Source organism: Anthonomus grandis, chromosome 5 (genome assembly GCF_022605725.1).
Source record: "Anthonomus grandis grandis chromosome 5, icAntGran1.3, whole genome shotgun sequence".
In the NCBI taxonomy this organism is placed as follows: Eukaryota; Metazoa; Arthropoda; class Insecta; order Coleoptera; family Curculionidae; genus Anthonomus; species Anthonomus grandis.
This window is the reverse complement of record NC_065550.1, coordinates 30,263,911-30,282,630: the sequence shown is the minus strand read 5'-3', so window position 1 is coordinate 30,282,630 and position 18,720 is coordinate 30,263,911. Positions and strand designations below refer to the sequence as shown.

Sequence of the window (18,720 nt, the reverse complement as noted above, 5' to 3'; positions counted from 1 at the left end):
ATCTAACACTAGAACCTGTTTAATAGGCATGTTAACACTTTTTAAATGTTTTTTAACTCTTGGAACAAACTCTAAATTAAACCACTCTTTAAACAGGTCTGAATTCATCCACGCTGATTTTTGTGACTTATAATAGACCGGAAGGGACGATGGATTCAAGTTTTTGAATGAGGAATTTGTTGAGTTCCCGCTGCATTCGAACAAACGGCCACTGTAATTTTCGTTCGTTAAAAAAACTTTCTTTATTCTTTTTAAAGCCAGAGGCAGACTGTTCATGACTGCCTAGAAAAGTTTTTTCTAGTAACATTTTAATCTTTAGCCCGGTCTCGTCCATACTATAAACTTGTTCTGGAGATAATCCCTCTGTTTTAACCATTTTACCAAACTTAGTCTTGAATTCTGTCGCACCTGAAGTATCAGCAGACAGTTTTTCTCCACTTACATATGCGAAATGAATTCCGTGTCGCTTTTTCCATCGATTAAGCCAACCATCACTTGCCACAAATTCGCCTCCATTATTAACCTTCTGGTGGATAGCCAGAGCTTTTCTTTCAAAATTGGGCCGCCAATCGGTGTACCTCTTCGACGTTCCTGAAGAAACCAGATCCACAAAGCTTCATCGACGACCTCGCAAATCGTTTTTTTTTCTCATACAACGGCTGCCCAGATTCTTATCAGATTCCCTTTTCGAACAAAACTCCTCAATCGAATGCCTATCTCTTCGCCAGTCATTTACAGTGCTTTTTCCAACATTAAATTCTGCACAGATTCACGATTATCAATCCGCTTTAACACGTGTATCCATCGAAACCACAATTCTTTTTCGCTTTGCACTCATTGTTAAGGAAATAGTTATGTTTTGTACGTACCCACAGCAAGAACAAACCAAACTGATTAAAACGACAAATTAATCCTATCCAACATCGTTTATAGTTCAGTTCACAGGGATCTCCCCGTAATAAAGGAATTATACTGTACTTGCAAATCAAATAAAAAAATAACATTCATATCAAGGATTATAACAATTCACTAAAGCCACGAAACAAAAGAAAATGAACATGTTAAGTTAAAAATCGTTGAAATATTATACATATATGCAATTTATCTTAAAAACGAAAGGAATCGCGCATGGTAATTATTTTAAAGTAATTGTGACATATCCTTAAAAACAGAGATACAAAACAAAAAATTTAATGGTTTTTTTAATGCGAAATCAGTAATAAATTAACATGTGACGATATAAAAAATTTGAAAAATAACCTACAAACCTCTTCCTCATAATGTTAACGCTCCTTCTGAGGTACAGTGGTCAGCGATATTTTATTGCAGTTAAATATGAAATATTAATGAGAGAGCAAATTTTTTTTTTAACTTGCTTTACTTTTTCCCAATACTGTAGGTTTGGTTTACACCGCCATTTGTTAAGTATAAACCATATAATCCTGGGCCAATTTCTAAACTTGCCAACCGTTTTTAAAATACCCTGCACAATTCCGTTTCATTAAATAGTGTTATTGTAAATAACGTGCTTATACTTTATAAAATCTTTATTGTTTTTCAAAAAAAAAAAAAGAAACAATACTCAACAACCTACAAAGTAATAGTAATAATATTGTAAAAGATGTATGAAATAAATGACAAAATAAATTACATCATCATACAAAGTTAAAAAAGTTTCATTTTAACATTTGACCCCTAGAAATTATTTATTTACATTTATACTCTAACCTATAATTCGTCGTGTAAGTCGTTTTCCGCTTGTTGACTTGACTCTTTGCAGGCCGCGGGAGTTTCAAACTCGAAAGCGTACTCGCACCTAAAAACGAAAAAGTCCAATGGAGACAAATCGGGCAATATTGAAGGCACATCCTCCTTTTTTTACCTATTTGGTTCAGCTACACTGGTGACCTTATTTTCAATACCACAAGAAACTTTCACCTTGGTGGTCCTGTTCGGTCCGTTCCAGCAATTTTGGCCATTGGTGTACAACATCGAGGAGTATTTGTTTTCTTCGGGGCCATCCCATTCTGACCACCTGGAAAAAATATTGTTTTTACCTCAATTTTTTTTTTGGTCGTTTTAAGTAAATTCCACTTTTTAGAAGAGATCGAGAGTGAGTCTATATACATAGTTAGCGTTACCCAAACTCTTAAATAAAATGATAACAAAAAACTAACTTAGCAATGTAAAGGTCAAATTATTGAAAATTAACACGATTTTGAGTTGTTACCAATATCAATTTTTATGAGGACTGTTTTGGTGCTTTTGAAAAAGGTTTACAGGTTGAGGCCATGTATACAGACTTCTCGAAAGCGTTTGATGAAGTGAATTTTGCTTTTATACTTGTGAAGCTTGCACAGTTGGATTCGGGCTTAAATATAATTTTTGGTTAGTTACTTGCTTGAGATATTTCAATCCGCGCCCTCTGGTATTTCTCAGGTTAACTCATTTGAGTCTGTTGTCTGTAACCTGTTTATTAATGATATTCCAATATTGATAAAAAAATTTAGTTTATTTATTATTTGTGATGACGTTAAATTGTTTTTAGCTATTAAATCTATTTGTCAATATCGGTTTTTGCCGAAGGACTTGTATATGGTTTAGAATTAAATGTATTAAAGTGTAATTTGATTTCTTTTTCTAGATCACAAAATCCAATTTTATTTAACCCTATAAGCTTTGATTCTATTGTGTTAAAAAGACATAGGTCTTGGGGTTATTTTGGATGGCAAATTATCATTTGTACCACATATTGTAAAATGTATACAAAGCGCATATAAAAGTGTGGTTTTGTTTATTGGTACAATCTGGTTTGGAGTATGCCTGTTTGCCCTGTTTGGATGAAATTCAAATTTAGAGACTAGAAATATGAAAAAATAATTCTAATTCCTGGAGACAAATATTAACTGTATGTCAAATGCTTCGAATAAAAACAAAAAATATCCTTCAAATATCTATAAAAATTATTTTCACTTCCTGAAAAGCATAAAAATGCCGTGAACTTGAAAAAAGTAAAAAAATATTTTGAATATCTGGAAAGTATAAAAAATTACCTCAAATGCAAAGTTCCTACAATTTGGAATCCAAAATAGCCTGGAAAGGTGCATAAATGACAAATTTTAAAAATGATTTCAATGAAATGTTGAATAATTGAAAACTTGTTTACTACCCTTGAAGTGTCTATTTTCTGAATATTTTTGAAGAGTAGAGTCAGAGAAGGGTAAAAATTAAATTCCTAATCTAAATAAAGCCAATCTGGGAACTCTAACAAGCATTTCCAGAATATTTGGAATACAATATAAGCTGGAAAAGCGAATAGATGATAATTTTTAAAGATTTTGGTAATGAAATGTTGATTAATGTTTAATGTTAACAAGACCTGTGAAAACAATTTAAAAAAACATAAAAATTAACTTAGGTAAAAAAAGTATTTTGCTATTTTTTGTTTACTACACTTCGGGCTTATAGTTTTAGGGTATTGTTGACATTAGTAAAGTAGGAAAAAGTAGAGAAACATATCCTGATTTGAATTAACCCAATAAGGGAATTTTAAAGAGCATTTCCAGGGAATTTGGAATCCAAAATAGCCTGGAAAGGTAGATACATGAAAATTTTAAAAATGATTTCAATGAAATGTTGAATAATTAAATTCGCTAAAATAACCTGTAAAGAAGTTTAGGTTTTTTTCATTTTTGTTTACCAGTCTTAGGGAGTCTATTTTATCAAATATTTTTGAAGAGTAAGGTCTGAAAATTAGAAGAATCAAATTCCTGGTCTAAATAAGACCAATTTGTGAACTTTTCTAAAAAGCATTTCCAGGAAATTTAATTTTTGGGACGAAAAATCTAATTGTTTTGATGTGATCTGATCGTAATCACTCAATTGCCTGGAAGAAATTAAATTCTTCTTCCAGGCAAATGAACTGGAAACTACTTTATATATCCTAAATCTAAATATCATATTAACAAGAGTCTACAAAAATGATATCATAACAAAATGGGATGCCCCATAAATGCAAAGATTGTCACCTGGAAACATTTGTTACAATGATATTTAAATCCTCCCATTGCTAAACTCTGTTGCACTATAGGAATTTTAATATTTAATTATACATCGAGGAGTATTTGTTTTCTTCGGGGCCATCCCATTCTGACCACCTGGAAAAATATTGTTAATACGTCAATTTTTGTTGGTTATTTGAAGGAAATTCTACTTTTTGGAAAGAGGTCGTATATGATACCGATATTTAAGGAGGAGTCTGTAGACAGTTAGCTCTACCCAAACTCTTAGATAAAACGGTAACAAAAAACTAACTTAACAATATAAAGTCCATATTATTGAACATCAACACGGCTTTCAACTATTAATTCTTCATAAAAGATTTACAGGTTGACGCCGTGTATACAGACTTCATGAAAGCATTTGATAGAGTGAATTTTGCTTTTATAATTGTGAAGCTTGCACAGTTGGGTTTGGGCTTAAATATAATTTTTGGTTAGAGTTATTTGCTTGAGAGATTTCAGTGTGTAAAACTGAAGAATTTTTTATCTAAATCTTTCCCCACCATAAATCTGCCCTCTGGTATTCCTCAGGTTATCTCATTTGAGTCTGTTGCTCTGTAATCTGTTTATTAATGATATTCCAATATTGATAAAAAAAATTTAGTTTATTTATTATTTGCTGATGACGTTAAATTGCTTTTAGCTATTAAATCTATTTGTCAATATCGGTTATTGCCAAAGGACTTGTATATGGTTTAGAATGAAATGTATTAAAGTGTAATTTGATTTTTTTTTCTAGATCACAAAATCCGATTTTATTTAACTATAGCTTTGATTCTATTGTGTTAAAAAGACGGAGATCTTGGGGTTATTTTGGATGGCAAATTATTATTTGTACCACATATTGAAAGACCTATAATATACCAAGCGCATATAAAAGTGTAGGTTTTACATCTAGATTCAGTGGTGATTTTTCATGTTCTGTACTTAAAGTATTGTTTAAGTACAGAACCTGTTTGATCTCCTTATTACAGATCTCATATTGATGCTATTAAAAGAGTGCAAGATAAGTTTTTAAGAAACTGTTCCTTTAAACTTAAAATCTCTAAAAATTAATGTCGAAATTTATTCTATTGCACCATAGTGCAATACAGCATATTTTTGATTTATATGGATTTGGCCCTACATGTTTCTTGCTTTTTAAGTTTTTGTAAAATGGGTAATACCATTAATAAAAATATATAAATAAATAAATTACTGGTGTTGCCGGTGCTGGAGTATAGTTGTATTTGTTATATGGCCTCCACTATATGAAACATCAACTAAAACTATAGAAGGTGTGCAACGTAAATTTCTAAAATGTTTTTCAAAAAGCATGGTTATTATCCAAATCAAGGCTATAATTACTTATTATTATTGCAGGAGTTTAACCCATTAATACCTAGCGTCCCTTATAAGGGACCAGCAAATTCCTTGCGATAAAAAAAAAGTGGGGATACATTGAGAGATTAAACTTCAAAAATTCATGTCATAAATTGGCAGGGGTGTTATTTAAGCAAATTTAAGAAGTTAGTGTATCTAATTTCCTTTTACTGCCTTTCCCAAGTCGATCATTTTTTTGCCACAGTAATTTTTTAAAAGAGTATTGGTAACAGAATTAATAATAATTTTTACATTAGTTTCACTACTATGAATATGACATTTTGGAAAGCTGTCTAGAAAATTATTGTTCTTAAGATATTCCAATGTGGTCATTGCTAAAAACTTTTTTTTATTATGAATCACTAGGAAGTCATCTTTAGAGTTTTGTAAAATTTGATTAAAAATAATATATATTTATATAAAACAATGTTACTTATATAATCTTTAGGAAATTTAAGACACCCTCTTGTCAAATTTTTAATAAGAGTATGATAATCATCAATTTGAAGGTCATCTTTAAAAGTTAAATTTTCTTTACATATGTCACATTTAGTTTTTTTTAAAAGAATATAGCAACAATACCCTCCTAAATAGGCAATTACTGGCATTTCTTCTTTGACATTTTCGATATCATGTTCAGTTATAGATATAGTAGGACTAAACCAACCTGATTGGTTGTCACTTACACAAGTCGTATTATCGGTATCATTTCCTTCATCATTGTCATAAAACGAATCTATTTTAAGAGGCCCAAAACAAGTGGATTTTAAAGACATTAGTGCTTGAATTCTGAGTTTTTTTTCACTTTCATATAGTTGACGAATAGAGATATTATATTGGCCTCCTGCCATTTGCCTGTATTTTCCAAATCTATTTTCAAGTGGATCAGTCGGAAATTTTCCTAATAAAACATATTTCATTTTTAATTCTTCGAAATAATATGTTATTACCTCTAACATGCCATAAATAGTGTGATGAAGAGCAGTATGTGTCTGATTTGTTAATTTTGTTGAAAATGTTTTTGTATTTTTCCAAGCTTCCAACCAGAGCAGCATTTGATTTAAAAATTTTATTTTAGGATCATTAGATTTTACAGAATTACATGTTATAGGTTCTTGATAAATATCATTAAGCCGCTTCCCTTTATATGGCGTTTTAACATTAACTATTTTCCACCAGGTTAAAATTATGTTAAGAAAAGTGGCAGTGTCCTTTGAGTTCTTAATCTTTGCTCCAAAAGTTGAAAGTGCTTGAATTACAAAAGGATTAAAAACTTTTAAAGCTAATGTTACATTTTGTTTTTCAAAATTTGTAGGAAACAGAGATTTCAGAGTTAAGCTATAACCATGTTTTAATAACTTGTTATTTTCAGTATTATGGAGCTCAATTAAAGCTTGGAACGAGGCATATTTTAAACTAAAAGTGTCAAAATCAGGAAATGTTAATATTTTATTAGGTTTAATGTTCATCCAGTTATTTTTTATACATTTAAGTAAATGTACAGAGTCAAATAAATAAAAAAGTGGTCTTTTGTCCTCTACAGGATGAGGATATACAATGCTTAATTGTTTTTTTGTGCAAAAATTACTCATAACTTTGCTATTAATAGCATTATTGTCACTTATAACACAAGAATTTTATAGCCAATGTCTTCTAGCCCAACAATTATTGATTTAATGAAAGAGAACAGTAATTCATGATTAATTTTAGCTATCGGTGCAATGTGGATGACCTCCTTAAAATTTGAACACAAACCATTTAGCATAAAGGTAAATGCAGAATTTGCCAAAGTGCTATTGTTAATTGCTGTACCGACAATATTCTCCACTTTATAATCAAGATATGGCTTTATATGTATTTCATCCATAAGCAAAATCATATATGTTTCATTTTCTTTGATATACTTAAATGCATTTTTTGCATATGTAAGAAATGATTGTCTTTCTTCAACGCAAGGGTCTGACAAAAAAGAGTTACAAATGTTTTTTAAAGAATCTGGATGTGGCAATGTTAAATGTCCAAACCCCCTTAAATACCTGTAGGAATTATTAATAATTTTAATTGTTCGGATATAAAAGATAATGTTTTATTAAAATCTTCACATTTAATAGACTCCAACATATTGCAAATCTGGTTTATAATATTTGTTTTTTCCTGTGAATTAATTTCATTATTGTTTTCTATTTGATTTTCTGAATTCAATTTATTAATTTCATTTAACAAATCTGATAAATCATTAATATTACTTATAGTGAATATTTTTTCTAATAATAATTTAAAAATAAAACAAAAACTAACTTTGAGCACTAATGGGTTAATAGGATTTCTTTGGAAAATCGTCACACCAAGATTTGTCTTATATATATATGTACAAAATTTTAACCAATAAAATTAATTCTCCAGAAATACCTTCAATGCTTGAACAAAGACTTTTGACTTTTGGTTTTTGAGTTGGATTCTCAGAAGCAGGCTTTCGAGGTATAGTTTGCATTATTTACTTATATTTTCTTTGCTAGATAATTGGGTCCTTTTGGCTGTGTAAGTATATCACATCCTTTCAATCGTATATTTACTTCTACTTACATTTTTACTACTATTCAAATTGTAATATTAGTTATTATAGAATTGTATCTGTAATCCGCATTTTCACTGTTGATACATTATAAATAAATAAAATAAGGAAATAAATAAATTACCGTCCCAGAGTGATTTCCATACTGCCACTCTTTGGTACTTGTAAGGTTTTATCGAAAGGACACAGCTTGTAAGTGTACTCGTGATCCTCGTATTCAAAACATTGACCTTCTAAACTGGCGAACTCCTCTTCGCGGCCAAAGTCTTGAGTCAGGCTCCTTTCTATGTCAGTTATTTGTGTGTTTATTTGTCTTACGTCGTTTTCAGATTCTAAAATTGCATATCGAGATTTAAAAAATTATTGATTTCTACAAAAAATTTATATCTATTTTCCAGGTGGAGAAGAGCATCCTGAAAATGACAATATAAATACATCATTTTTCCACCTAAAAAATTAACTTTTCTTTTACTACTATTACTGGGTTGCATAAAAAATACACCTTGCTTACCAGTAAAAGCAGTTCTAGCCTGTGAAGCGAGTTCAATCAACTTCTTAGTTGCCTCATCATATTCAACCTGAGGCTTCGGTGGTTCCTCTTGTTGTACTTGCTCCTGATCATCTGTATCCTCATCCTCCTCCTCCTCTTCTTCCTCTTCACCCTCGAGAGGTGCCAAATCGTCTGCTTCTGTTGGCGCTTCTTCTGTAGGTTCGTTTTCTACTTTCGGTGGAATATCCATGTCCGAGTCCAACACTCTATAGGGCTTCATCTGGGGCCAGGCTTTTTCCAAATAACCCTCCAGGTCCAATTGCTCTTCAGAGTTTAGGAAATATTTGGCTTCATCTTCTGTTACTTGACCATCTCTGTTCTTGTCAAAACATTTTCTAGCCAGGACTTCTTCTAAAGTGAGATAACTGTCCCCATTAGTGTCTAATCTTTTGAAGAACTGTACCGCTTGTTCTTTATCTTGAGCTGCCTCCAACTCTGCTCTCTAATAAGGGCTTTTATGTATTTGTAATAGACAAGTTAAGGAGTGTGAGGAAAAAATACTTTTGTTTGAAAAAGATGCTAATGTTTTCATCTTTGAAATCTTCTGCAGCTCTCATTGAAAAAATGAAGAAAATCCATGCATTAGGAATTTTAATAGTTTTTGAAAATTATGTCTAAGAGGAAAGACGGTTTCAAGTAACTTGAGTCATAACTTCACTTCTACTTCCCATATGGGTTTGATTATTATTTTAAAAATTCTTTTAGAGGGTGTTCTTTACCTTCCATTAAGAAAATGAAGCAAATGCTTCAACTAGATTTTTTTTTCAATGAAATAAAAGACAAACTATGGAAACAACTTAAATTATTAGACTAATTATAAGCCTTTTTGCATACCTAATAAAATTTTAAATTAAAAAATAAAATTTTAAATTAAAATTCAAAAAGTAGCTTTATTGTCCCAAACATAGTTATTGACAAAGCCTTATTAAATCTAAGTCAGTGAAACTTAGACTAGTAGATATCAGAAAGGAAAATAGAGTTATGAATCTCAATTATCTATATCAAATTTATATGTGTGATACAAGGCTCTCATACCTTTCCCTGAAACTTTTAAGCCCCTTGCATACCATGGCTTGTTTCTTTAAATATTTTTATTAACAATTGAGAAGGCTTCATGGAATTTACTCATGATAGAAAAGTGAACATTTTTTTAGTTTATTTTCTGCATCCAAAACTCTATTCCAATTGGTTCTTTGGCAAACACACCCTGTATCGGGCCTGTTTATACTATATGTTTAATTACTTAAATCAAGGTTATTTCGATCTTAATTATTTATCAAGGCCAGACTATAAAAAAAAATAGGGACTCTGCTCCAGTCACTAAAATAAGGTGATCCTTCTGTTTTTGACGCACACCCTTAGTGACTATGTAATGAGTGAAATAAAATAGAAACAAAATAAGAAGAGACACAATTTAACATGAAAGAAAAAGAAATGACTCGACTTACCCTAGTAATAAATGAAGTAAAGGACGTTGATATAAGGAACACCCCAATCAGCTTTCATTAAATCGACAAAGACGTGATGCACTTCGGTATTATCTCGCATGAGATTTAGGTACCGATTCAATAATTGCCGTAGTACTACTGCTTTCCGGTATCGCACACCTGTTCCGTATTTTAGGTTTTTGGCAGATGACCTCGGTCAAATAGCTTACTCCTCTTGCCCTGAGGGGTCCATAAGGTAAAGTAGGATAAAAGAGCAAGGCTTTATTGAAGGAACATTGGAGTAAGAGAGTAAGGAAATGTAAGATAGGTCGAGTTTAAATATTAAGAATTTACCAAGAAACGCGTGTGTTATACTGGGTGTACTTTTATATGCAAAATCAATGTAAATAAAGAAAGTATTAAAACTTATGTTAACTAAAAATAAGCAAAATTAGCAAAAAGTAACAAAAGGAGAGACAATGAAACACACCCAAACTTTACAAAATGACTCTTAGTATAAAGTCTGACAAATTTTTTTTTGCTTGATCTTGGGGAAATGTTATTAAAATATTTATTACTGTAAAACTGTATTTTTACAGTAATAAATAATATTACCACTTCCCAAATTTGAACAAAGATAATCAAGTAGAGAGGACCTGTAATGTGTGTTGGTTGATCAACATGCATGCTCAAATTAGTACCAGAAAAGATTGCACATTTATGATTACTGTACTGATTCAGAAAGTCTGTGTAAGATTCTAATTTTTCCAAAAAAAGATCACAACTTTCATAGGGGGATTTGTAAACTGACAAAATGTAAAAATTATTTTTTTTGCAATAGGCTATTGAAACTTTAAACACTTTTTCTTTAAGAAGGAAATCAAAATTTGCTATTAGGAGAAAAGAATAACTAGAAATGAAATCATTATGCATCAATGTCATAGTACCCGCCATGACTGAACTCCTCTCTAGAGAATTTGGAGACAATAGAGTAATCTGCCAACCCCAGAGGGTCATCTTGCTTCAACCAATGTTCAGTAAGGATTATAATAGTTGGGAATCCCAGAGAATTTCTAAATAACTCAACTCATTCACCTTATTTCTGACCCTTTACTGCTCTTTTTCAAACAAAAGTAGTTAGTTCATAACCTGCCAACAACAACTAAGTATCATCTTAAGTGACACTAACTTCTATAGTATATTAAGAATCTGATTTTAAGTCTGTTTACTTACTTTGGCATTTTGCTCTTCTTCAAGTTGATTATAGTACTCCAAAGCTTTTGACTCTGCTGCTTCAGCCAATTTTTTAAGTTCCTCCCGTTCAGCCTTTACTTTGTCTGCTTCCTCTTTGGTTTTCTTCAATTCGTTAAGTCTCTGTTGCTTCTCATTTTTCAGTTTTTGACCTTCTTGGGCCAAATCTGCTCTCAGTTGTTTACCTAAATGAAAAATGTATATTAAATTCAAGTCAAGTCTCAGATATAAGGTTATCACACACAAAGAAACACACAAACTACAAAACTGACTTGCCAGAAAATAATATTTTACCTCCTAAAAACAAGAAAGAATTAATAAAAAATTGGGAGTTAACAAAGTTGACCTACCAGCTTTATAAAGTTCAGCAATGCGAGCTGCTTCTTCCCTAGCAGCTCGGCCCACTTCTAAACAGTTATCCACACAAGTGATAACACCTGAGTACTCATCGGTGCCATCACAGCAATCACACACTCCATCATTGACTCTAAAATGAGCAGTTTAGTAAAAGATCAATGAAAGATTAGAAAGCTTTGGTACCTATAGGAAGGGATATTTTCTGGTCTGTATTCTGCATTAGGGCAGTGAAAAGTACCTCCATAGCATGCACTAGTGCCTGGCTCGTCACTGCCGTCCTGGCAATCACAATAGTCATCATTCACCTAAAAGCATTATGAATGTTTTAGAGTCAATTCACTGGATTATGGAAACCTCTGCCGCGAATTTATTTATGAAATACCTTATTTTAACTCAAAAATTTGATGACACAAGTGGCGTTTTTTTACCTGATTAAAGGGTATGGATTTGCTGCCATCCAAGCAAGTGAAATTTTTCTCCGGATCATATAAACCTGTCCTGGAAAGCGACACGCCTCTGGGTCGCGGCACCTCGACCTTAGACTGACCCGTTCCGATAAAATACAAAATTAAAAACAATAAGTGTAAGTTAAAAAAACGCAAGAAATCACTTAGATTCATTTTTTCTGTTCTTGTGTTGCCGGTGAAAAATTTCCTCTGTAGGCGACGTTTCCTATTCCACCTGTTTCTGACGTTGACAGACGTCAAAAGTGACATGTGTCGAAAGGCCACGTCTGTTGGTTTGGGTAGGAATGGGAGATTTTAGAGCTGGATGTTAGTTCGACAAAGATCGACATTTATAATTATTTTTACATATAAATGTGGAAATAATTTTGTAAATAGTAATTTTTACCTTAAATTTTAATTAAGTTTCATATCACAAAGAGAAAGTTTATAGTCGGATTGATATCCAGCTCTAAAATCTATTCCAAAATTTTAAATGACATATGTCAAAGTCAAAAGCAAAAAATATGAAAATTAGAAGAGCTGCCTATTTTAATATTGATTGTAAAGATTCCTCATGACACATAACTTTAGAGTGCACATTCTGTTATTTTTTACTCTCATTAAAATTGATGTTAACATTAAAAGTATAACATAAGTATTATGTAATGAATATCGATCGTTCCAGCCCTTTCTACAAAAACTGCCTTCCTCAGCTTTAAAATCTCCCATTCCTAGGTTTTTTTGACATTGACATGACGTACGTCAATGTCAAAATTTTCCATAAACAAATTGCAATCTGTCAAAAATGATAAAAATGTTTTGAACAAAACATTTACACCGAAAAAACTTTACAGAAAAACTCCGTAAACACTCATATTAATCCGGTTCTAACAGCGTCTAATGAAATTCCATACTTTTCAAGCACGGTATTATCTGTAAGTAGGCTCATAAGAACGAAACAATTTTATTTAAGTAAACCGCGGATAATTTTAGTTTTTACCTCAGTAACTAACCGAAAATATGGACAGTGGGGAGCAGTTCTCCCTGTGCTGGAATAATTTCCACTCTAATCTAAGTTCTGGCTTCCACAATCTGTTGAAAGATGAGGATTTAGTTGATGTTACTTTGGCAGCCGAGGGGCAATTTGTCAAGGCCCACAAAACAGTCCTGTCAGTGTGTAGCCCCTTTTTCAAAGAGTTATTTAAAGTAAACCCGTGTAAACATCCGATAGTAATACTACCTGATGTCAATTATGCAGCATTAAGGAGCTTGTTGCAATTTATGTATCAGGGAGAGGTCAGCGTGAGCCAGGAAGAAATTCCTGTGTTTATGAAGGTAGCGGAGACCCTTAAGGTTAAAGGACTAACAGATAATTCTGTAAGTGATACATTTAATTATGTGTGATTTAATTATATAACTTGTTGGTTTATTTTAATAGGAAACTCCAAATGGTTTTCAATCAAAACCAACATTTGCACCAAGTATTTCAAAGAGTGCAGCACGTCAAACAAAGAAAATGGTACGCCCTATGCATTCCTTAAGGCCACTAGAAAGTCCTAAACCAGCACAAAGTCCACAGCTCAATATCCAAGGACCTCTCGCCAAGAGGATTCATTTAGATTCTGGTGGTGGGTGAAAACTTAAATTTTTCAATCAAATATATTAATTTTAAATATTTAGGTACTCCTCCACCAACAGCTTTAAAAATCGATCCTTCACAACAACAAAACGAGGCTCTATCTCTGATAAAACCAAAGGATGAACCTCTGGACTGTGATACAGAAACCGGGTCACAAAGTTGCATAGTAAGCAAAATATTTGACATATAATTCTTGTCTGTAGAGTAAAATTTCAGGATGAATCAAGTATGGATTTGGCAAATATGTTAGATACACAGTTGAGTGGGGCACCTTCGCCATCACATCAGCTAACACCATGGCCAGCACCAAGCGATATGAACCCTGTTATTAGTAGTGACGAGTCACAACCTGGTAAGTCATTATTTTGTTCATTGCATGCATAAAATGTAGTTCAATGTTTATTATTTGAATGTTGGTCATTATGTTCTTTAGTTTTATCTGGTTATTTAATTGCAAACGAATATTTGAATATGGCATGTAGTAGGCCTAAGGTATAAGAGTGTCTTTACCTCAGCTCAAATTATCTATGGACATGGAATTATTTTGCTATATAATAAATTAAATACAAAAAGAGCTGAATTTAACAAAAATAAAGCAAGATATAAAAGAGCTTAGAACTTATAAATGTTCTATCATAATACTTTGTAAACATGGTCTATTAGCCCTACAGTAACCAAATTTAACAAAAAAAAGTGAGTAGTAAATATATTCTATGATTCAAACAGTTCTTGCTCATTTTGCAGAAACATTAAAGTCTATTGGATCTAACAGAGGAGGGCAACCAACTAAATTATTATCAATCTTATATAGAGAACACATATTCCAAGATTTCTTTCATGTATTTCCAATTTAGGGAAAGTCAACAAGATTTCCTATAAACAATCTATAATGAAACCCATTTTATACATTTTGAAATAGTGGTCTTGGAATAGATGTATATTCTGTTATAATTAATTTTTAAAAACCTTCAATAGAATCTGATTGTGTCTTAAACACGGCAATTTTCCAGTGACCTTAGAGAAAAAATCGAGGGGTGTTCTGGAAATTTCTCATTTATGAATCAATGAATTTATCAAGTATTGTTCCACAGGAAGAATATGGTAAGGTGGCACTCCATCTTAAGGAAAATGCATTACATCTTTGTTTAGCTTTCTATTTCCATTAGTATCTAGCTGATTTCCTATTTGTGTTAAACATTTCCTAGTATGGCCATAAAGATTACCATTAATACATAAAGACCCAAAATTTGTGCTCATACATTTATTTTTACCGGGTATTATATGTGGGTCCTTTGCTGAAAACATGCGGATTTTCGTCATACCAGTACCTGCAGAAATTAAATGTTAAACTTCAGTTGAAATTATGATAAATTTACCATTTGTAATATCTTTAAAATACAATTCAACAAAATGAAATTGGTAATGTTTATTTAAGAGAACTAAAAGCTGACCCACTATACTTAAAGTATAAATTAATCTTTATCAGCTTTTTTAATCATAACATGAAAACACTCTTCTAACGTGGACACCTTCCTATATTTGCATATTTGGGTCAACTATTTTAATAGTACAGGAGATAATAGTTTTTCCAAAGTTTTGCATATCTGCAGTATCACCTTTTTTAAATACAGGGCATATGTACTTCATTGCTTTTGCCATAAGAAAATAGTTGTTCCACAAAAACTCTCCAAGTATTATAAAGGAACTTAATTGTAGCCCAATAAGCAGAAACACATATCTAATTATTATACTTTTTTAAATACAATTTTTTTGATTAAAAAAGGTCTATTGTTCCCAAAGAGACCCACGATTCAATAAAGAAAACTTAAAGTCAAGATATCACAAGTTCATTTACTTGTGATACTTTGATTAGTTGAGTTTTCTTTATTGCAATGAATAATTATCTGTTAAATTATAACTGGAGAACAATCGCGTGTAATATTAATGTAAACGTTATTGATTCCAATTTTTATTCTTTTTATATAAATACATTATAACTTTTTTGTTCCTACAAAAACTTTTACCAGTAAATGGTACCCATTGTGGTTTCCTAAAGACTTACATGTAAAAAAATGTCAATTGTATACACAAGTAGGTTCTGTGCTTGACTATGGTGATTTTCAAGCTTTAAGGTTGAAATAAACCAGATTTCTAATAAAGTGGTGTGATCTTATAGAAAGAATGAGTACTTCATAACAGAAGAAGCCCTATAAAAGAAACCCATAAAATAGGTAAATTTTATCTGGTTCAACTAAGGCAATAAACTAGTACATTCTATATAGATATAATATAAACACATCAAAATGGTCTAGGGAACACATACAAATATATTAATATTTTTGAGAAGATTGAAAAAAAGTTAATTATTGTAATTTTTTTACATTATTCGAATAAAATAACAATATAATTATTAACTTTTTTTTGTAGATTATATAATTTACTCATAATTTAGGACCCAAATAAAAATAAAGAATAAAATCCCATTTATTACCGTTTTTAAAAAAAAAAAAAAAAAAAAAAATTATTTTTAAATTTACCAAATACAAATTAAACTAGTAGCCAGATGGCCCACCTCTATTATTAATAACACTTTGGCATCGCCTAGGCATACTTAAAATTAAATTATTAATTAATTATTCTTGGGGCAACTTCTCCCAAACATGTGTCACAGCAAGACGAAGCTCCAGAGCGCTTTGAAAAAAGTCAAAACGTTGAAGAAGTTGCCTTTTTAATCAATCCCAAACATGTTTAATTGGATTAAGGTCCGGTCAGGTAGAGGGCCAGGGTAGAGGATTGATTTGATTTCCTCAATAGCGATTCGTACAAGCCGTGCTCGATGTGGTGAGGCATTATCTTGTTGCAACAACTAATTTGGGCCCATTTCGCGTAAATATGGAACAATTACAGGCAGTACTATATTATCCCTATAACTTATTGTTTTCATCGTATTTTCCACAAAAATGAGGTTCGTTTTTCCGTCAAGTCTAATGCCACCAAAACATTACAACCAAACATACTTCCCGGGCATGACGCAAACGACTTTCAATTCCTTCCTCTCTCCAGACATGAATTCTACCAGAATCAGGATAAAATGAAAATCGAGACTCATCCGTAAAAAGAACTGTGGCCCATCTTTCTTGATTCCATTTAACATGTTCTTGGCACCACGTTAATCTTGCACCTCGATTTCCTAAAGTTAACCGAGGAACCCTTAGGGGTCTTCTGGCATGAAGTCCTTTCTCATGCAAACGGTTTCTTATAGTTTGACCTGAAACCTCGACGTTATGCACTCGTGAGAGCTGCTGAACCAAAACGGAGGCTGTTACCGTGCGATTTCTTTGAGCTTGCAAAGTTATAAAACGGTCTTGGGCAGGTGTGGTAACTTGCGACGGGCCTTGATGCCGTTCTCTAACATCATTTGTCTCTCTATATCTTGTCCACAAACGGTTAATTACACTGGGAGATGTATCCAAAGCTCTTGCAACGTCTCTTTGACTTGTTCCTGCCTCAAGCATTCCGACTGCTCTTAGCATTTCCTCTCGAGTTAAATGTCGTCTTTCCATTTTTATTGAATAAAAACTAAATCACAATTGTTCGGTTGGAACCACAGAAAATGCGATATTGCGTTCGAATTTAAAAATTATAATCTGCGTTATTTCGACAAAATGTGCAAGTAGCAAAAAACGCTGTTCTGGCATTATTTTTTGTACCCAAATATTTATTTTACTTCGTTGGTATCTTAATATTAAAGGTAGTATCTATTCCCTATGAAAATATAAAAATTTATAAGGCGAAAAAAACTATTTTTCTAAGTGTTCCTTAGACCATTTTGATGTGTATATAAGATTAAAATAGGACATCACATTAAATACATATTTATGTACCAATACATACATACATAATTAATTAGTTATAACTGTTGCTTTTTTTTTACACAATTTTATTACCTGATGTGTTTTTCGACTTTTAATGAGGCTTGTAATCGGTAAATTGTAAGAAATTTATATAACAGTTTTAAACGCACAACGTGCTTCAAAAGCACTTGGAATTGGTTTGTTTACTTGTCCACCATAGTCGCCGCTTTCGTTATCCGAACTTAGATCATTGGTTGAATTGTCTAATTTAAGGTCCCTATTGTTACCAAATTATTGCTGATGATCCTAAAATAATCTAGATCAGGAAGATATTTTTCCACATTAGTTACGTCTAGGCAGTAATTTCGCAACCAATCACTTCGGGGGGCGTCACAGGCATCATCATCAACACTTTCGTATTTTTTGTACCACTGATTCAGAGGAAAGTCATCATCTGAATCAAACTTGTCGATTGATTTCACTAGACCAGCAGTTCTCGATAGTGTGTTGTTAAAAAATATTATCGAGTCTGGAATTGTTATGTTCAAAGTTTCCTCATTATCCAATGCTTGGATGATTATCCATTGGTTGTCAACTAAAAGCAACATTTTTCTATTTTGGCATCTTGGTTTTTCTTCCCACTCCTTTAAGAAACTTTCCATGTCATTTAATTTTTAGAGACATAAAATTTAGTATAATCTCATTGTAGAGCAAAAAATTAAAAACGGTCATACCACATATTAATTGCATGCTTATACATATACAGGGTGTGCCAACAAGGTGTACGGCTAAGATAGCGCCTTAACTATACGAGGTAGAGCAAAAAGTTATACAGCAAAGTTGTAGGGTTGACAAAAACCTACGAACTAAAAATATTTTTATGTATACTGGGTGTGTCACAAAAAAGTTACTATAAAATATGATTTTTTTTTAGATGGTACGCCCTATATATTATGGTACTAAAATGTGAGGCAAAAAGAGTACTTTACTTTGGTATAACGTTTTTAAAATTTCCGTGCGGCGTTGCAACGTAATTAATTTTTTTATGTTATTTTTTGCCTTTTAGAGGTTCGTTTAAAAAATCATAATTAACTTAAAATTTATTCTGCGCCTATGAAACTTGTACCACAGTTAGTCTAGGGTACCTCCTCTAGGTTGACTATGATAATTTGTAATTTTTTATTACAGGGTGTTTTTAAAC

The 18,720-nt window shown here is 31.9% G+C and overlaps 2 protein-coding genes across 7 annotated transcripts in view; one reads left to right on the top strand and one right to left on the bottom strand.

Annotated features, from left to right (window-relative positions):
- Positions 1-1,529: 1,529 nt before the first annotated feature.
- On the bottom strand, positions 1,530-12,270 carry LOC126736787 (glucosidase 2 subunit beta). 2 transcript variants are annotated; one of them, XM_050441319.1, is made up of 8 exons: positions 12,009-12,267; positions 11,764-11,885; positions 11,574-11,710; positions 11,206-11,408; positions 8,507-8,987; positions 8,120-8,327; positions 1,883-2,035; positions 1,530-1,816 (listed from the first exon to the last, which is right to left on the bottom strand). In XM_050441319.1, exons 1-8 carry the CDS (start codon positions 12,198-12,200, stop codon positions 1,729-1,731), a joined length of 1,584 nt encoding a protein of 527 aa, XP_050297276.1. In that variant the 5' UTR covers positions 12,201-12,267; the 3' UTR covers positions 1,530-1,728. The 2 variants fall into 2 exon arrangements, with proteins under 2 accessions (XP_050297276.1, XP_050297278.1); XM_050441321.1 differs by lacking the exons at positions 1,530-1,816; positions 1,883-2,035 and adding an exon at positions 4,088-4,157 and having other exon boundaries at positions 12,009-12,270.
- A 526-nt stretch (positions 12,271-12,796) lies between these two features.
- Positions 12,797-18,720, top strand: part of LOC126736788 (broad-complex core protein isoforms 1/2/3/4/5-like) — a 28,069-nt gene continuing 22,145 nt past the window's right edge. For 3 of the 5 annotated variants that reach the window (XM_050441326.1, XM_050441325.1, XM_050441324.1), the window contains exons 1-5: positions 12,798-12,961; positions 13,020-13,403; positions 13,465-13,654; positions 13,707-13,831; positions 13,882-14,017. In XM_050441326.1, coding sequence (XP_050297283.1) covers positions 13,047-13,403; positions 13,465-13,654; positions 13,707-13,831; positions 13,882-14,017 — 808 coding nt within the window. In that variant the 5' untranslated portion in view covers positions 12,798-12,961; positions 13,020-13,046. Of the gene's footprint in view, positions 12,962-13,019; positions 13,404-13,464; positions 13,655-13,706; positions 13,832-13,881; positions 14,018-18,720 lie in introns of all 5 variants that reach the window. The other 2 variants (XM_050441323.1, XM_050441322.1) reach the window with 2 other exon arrangements.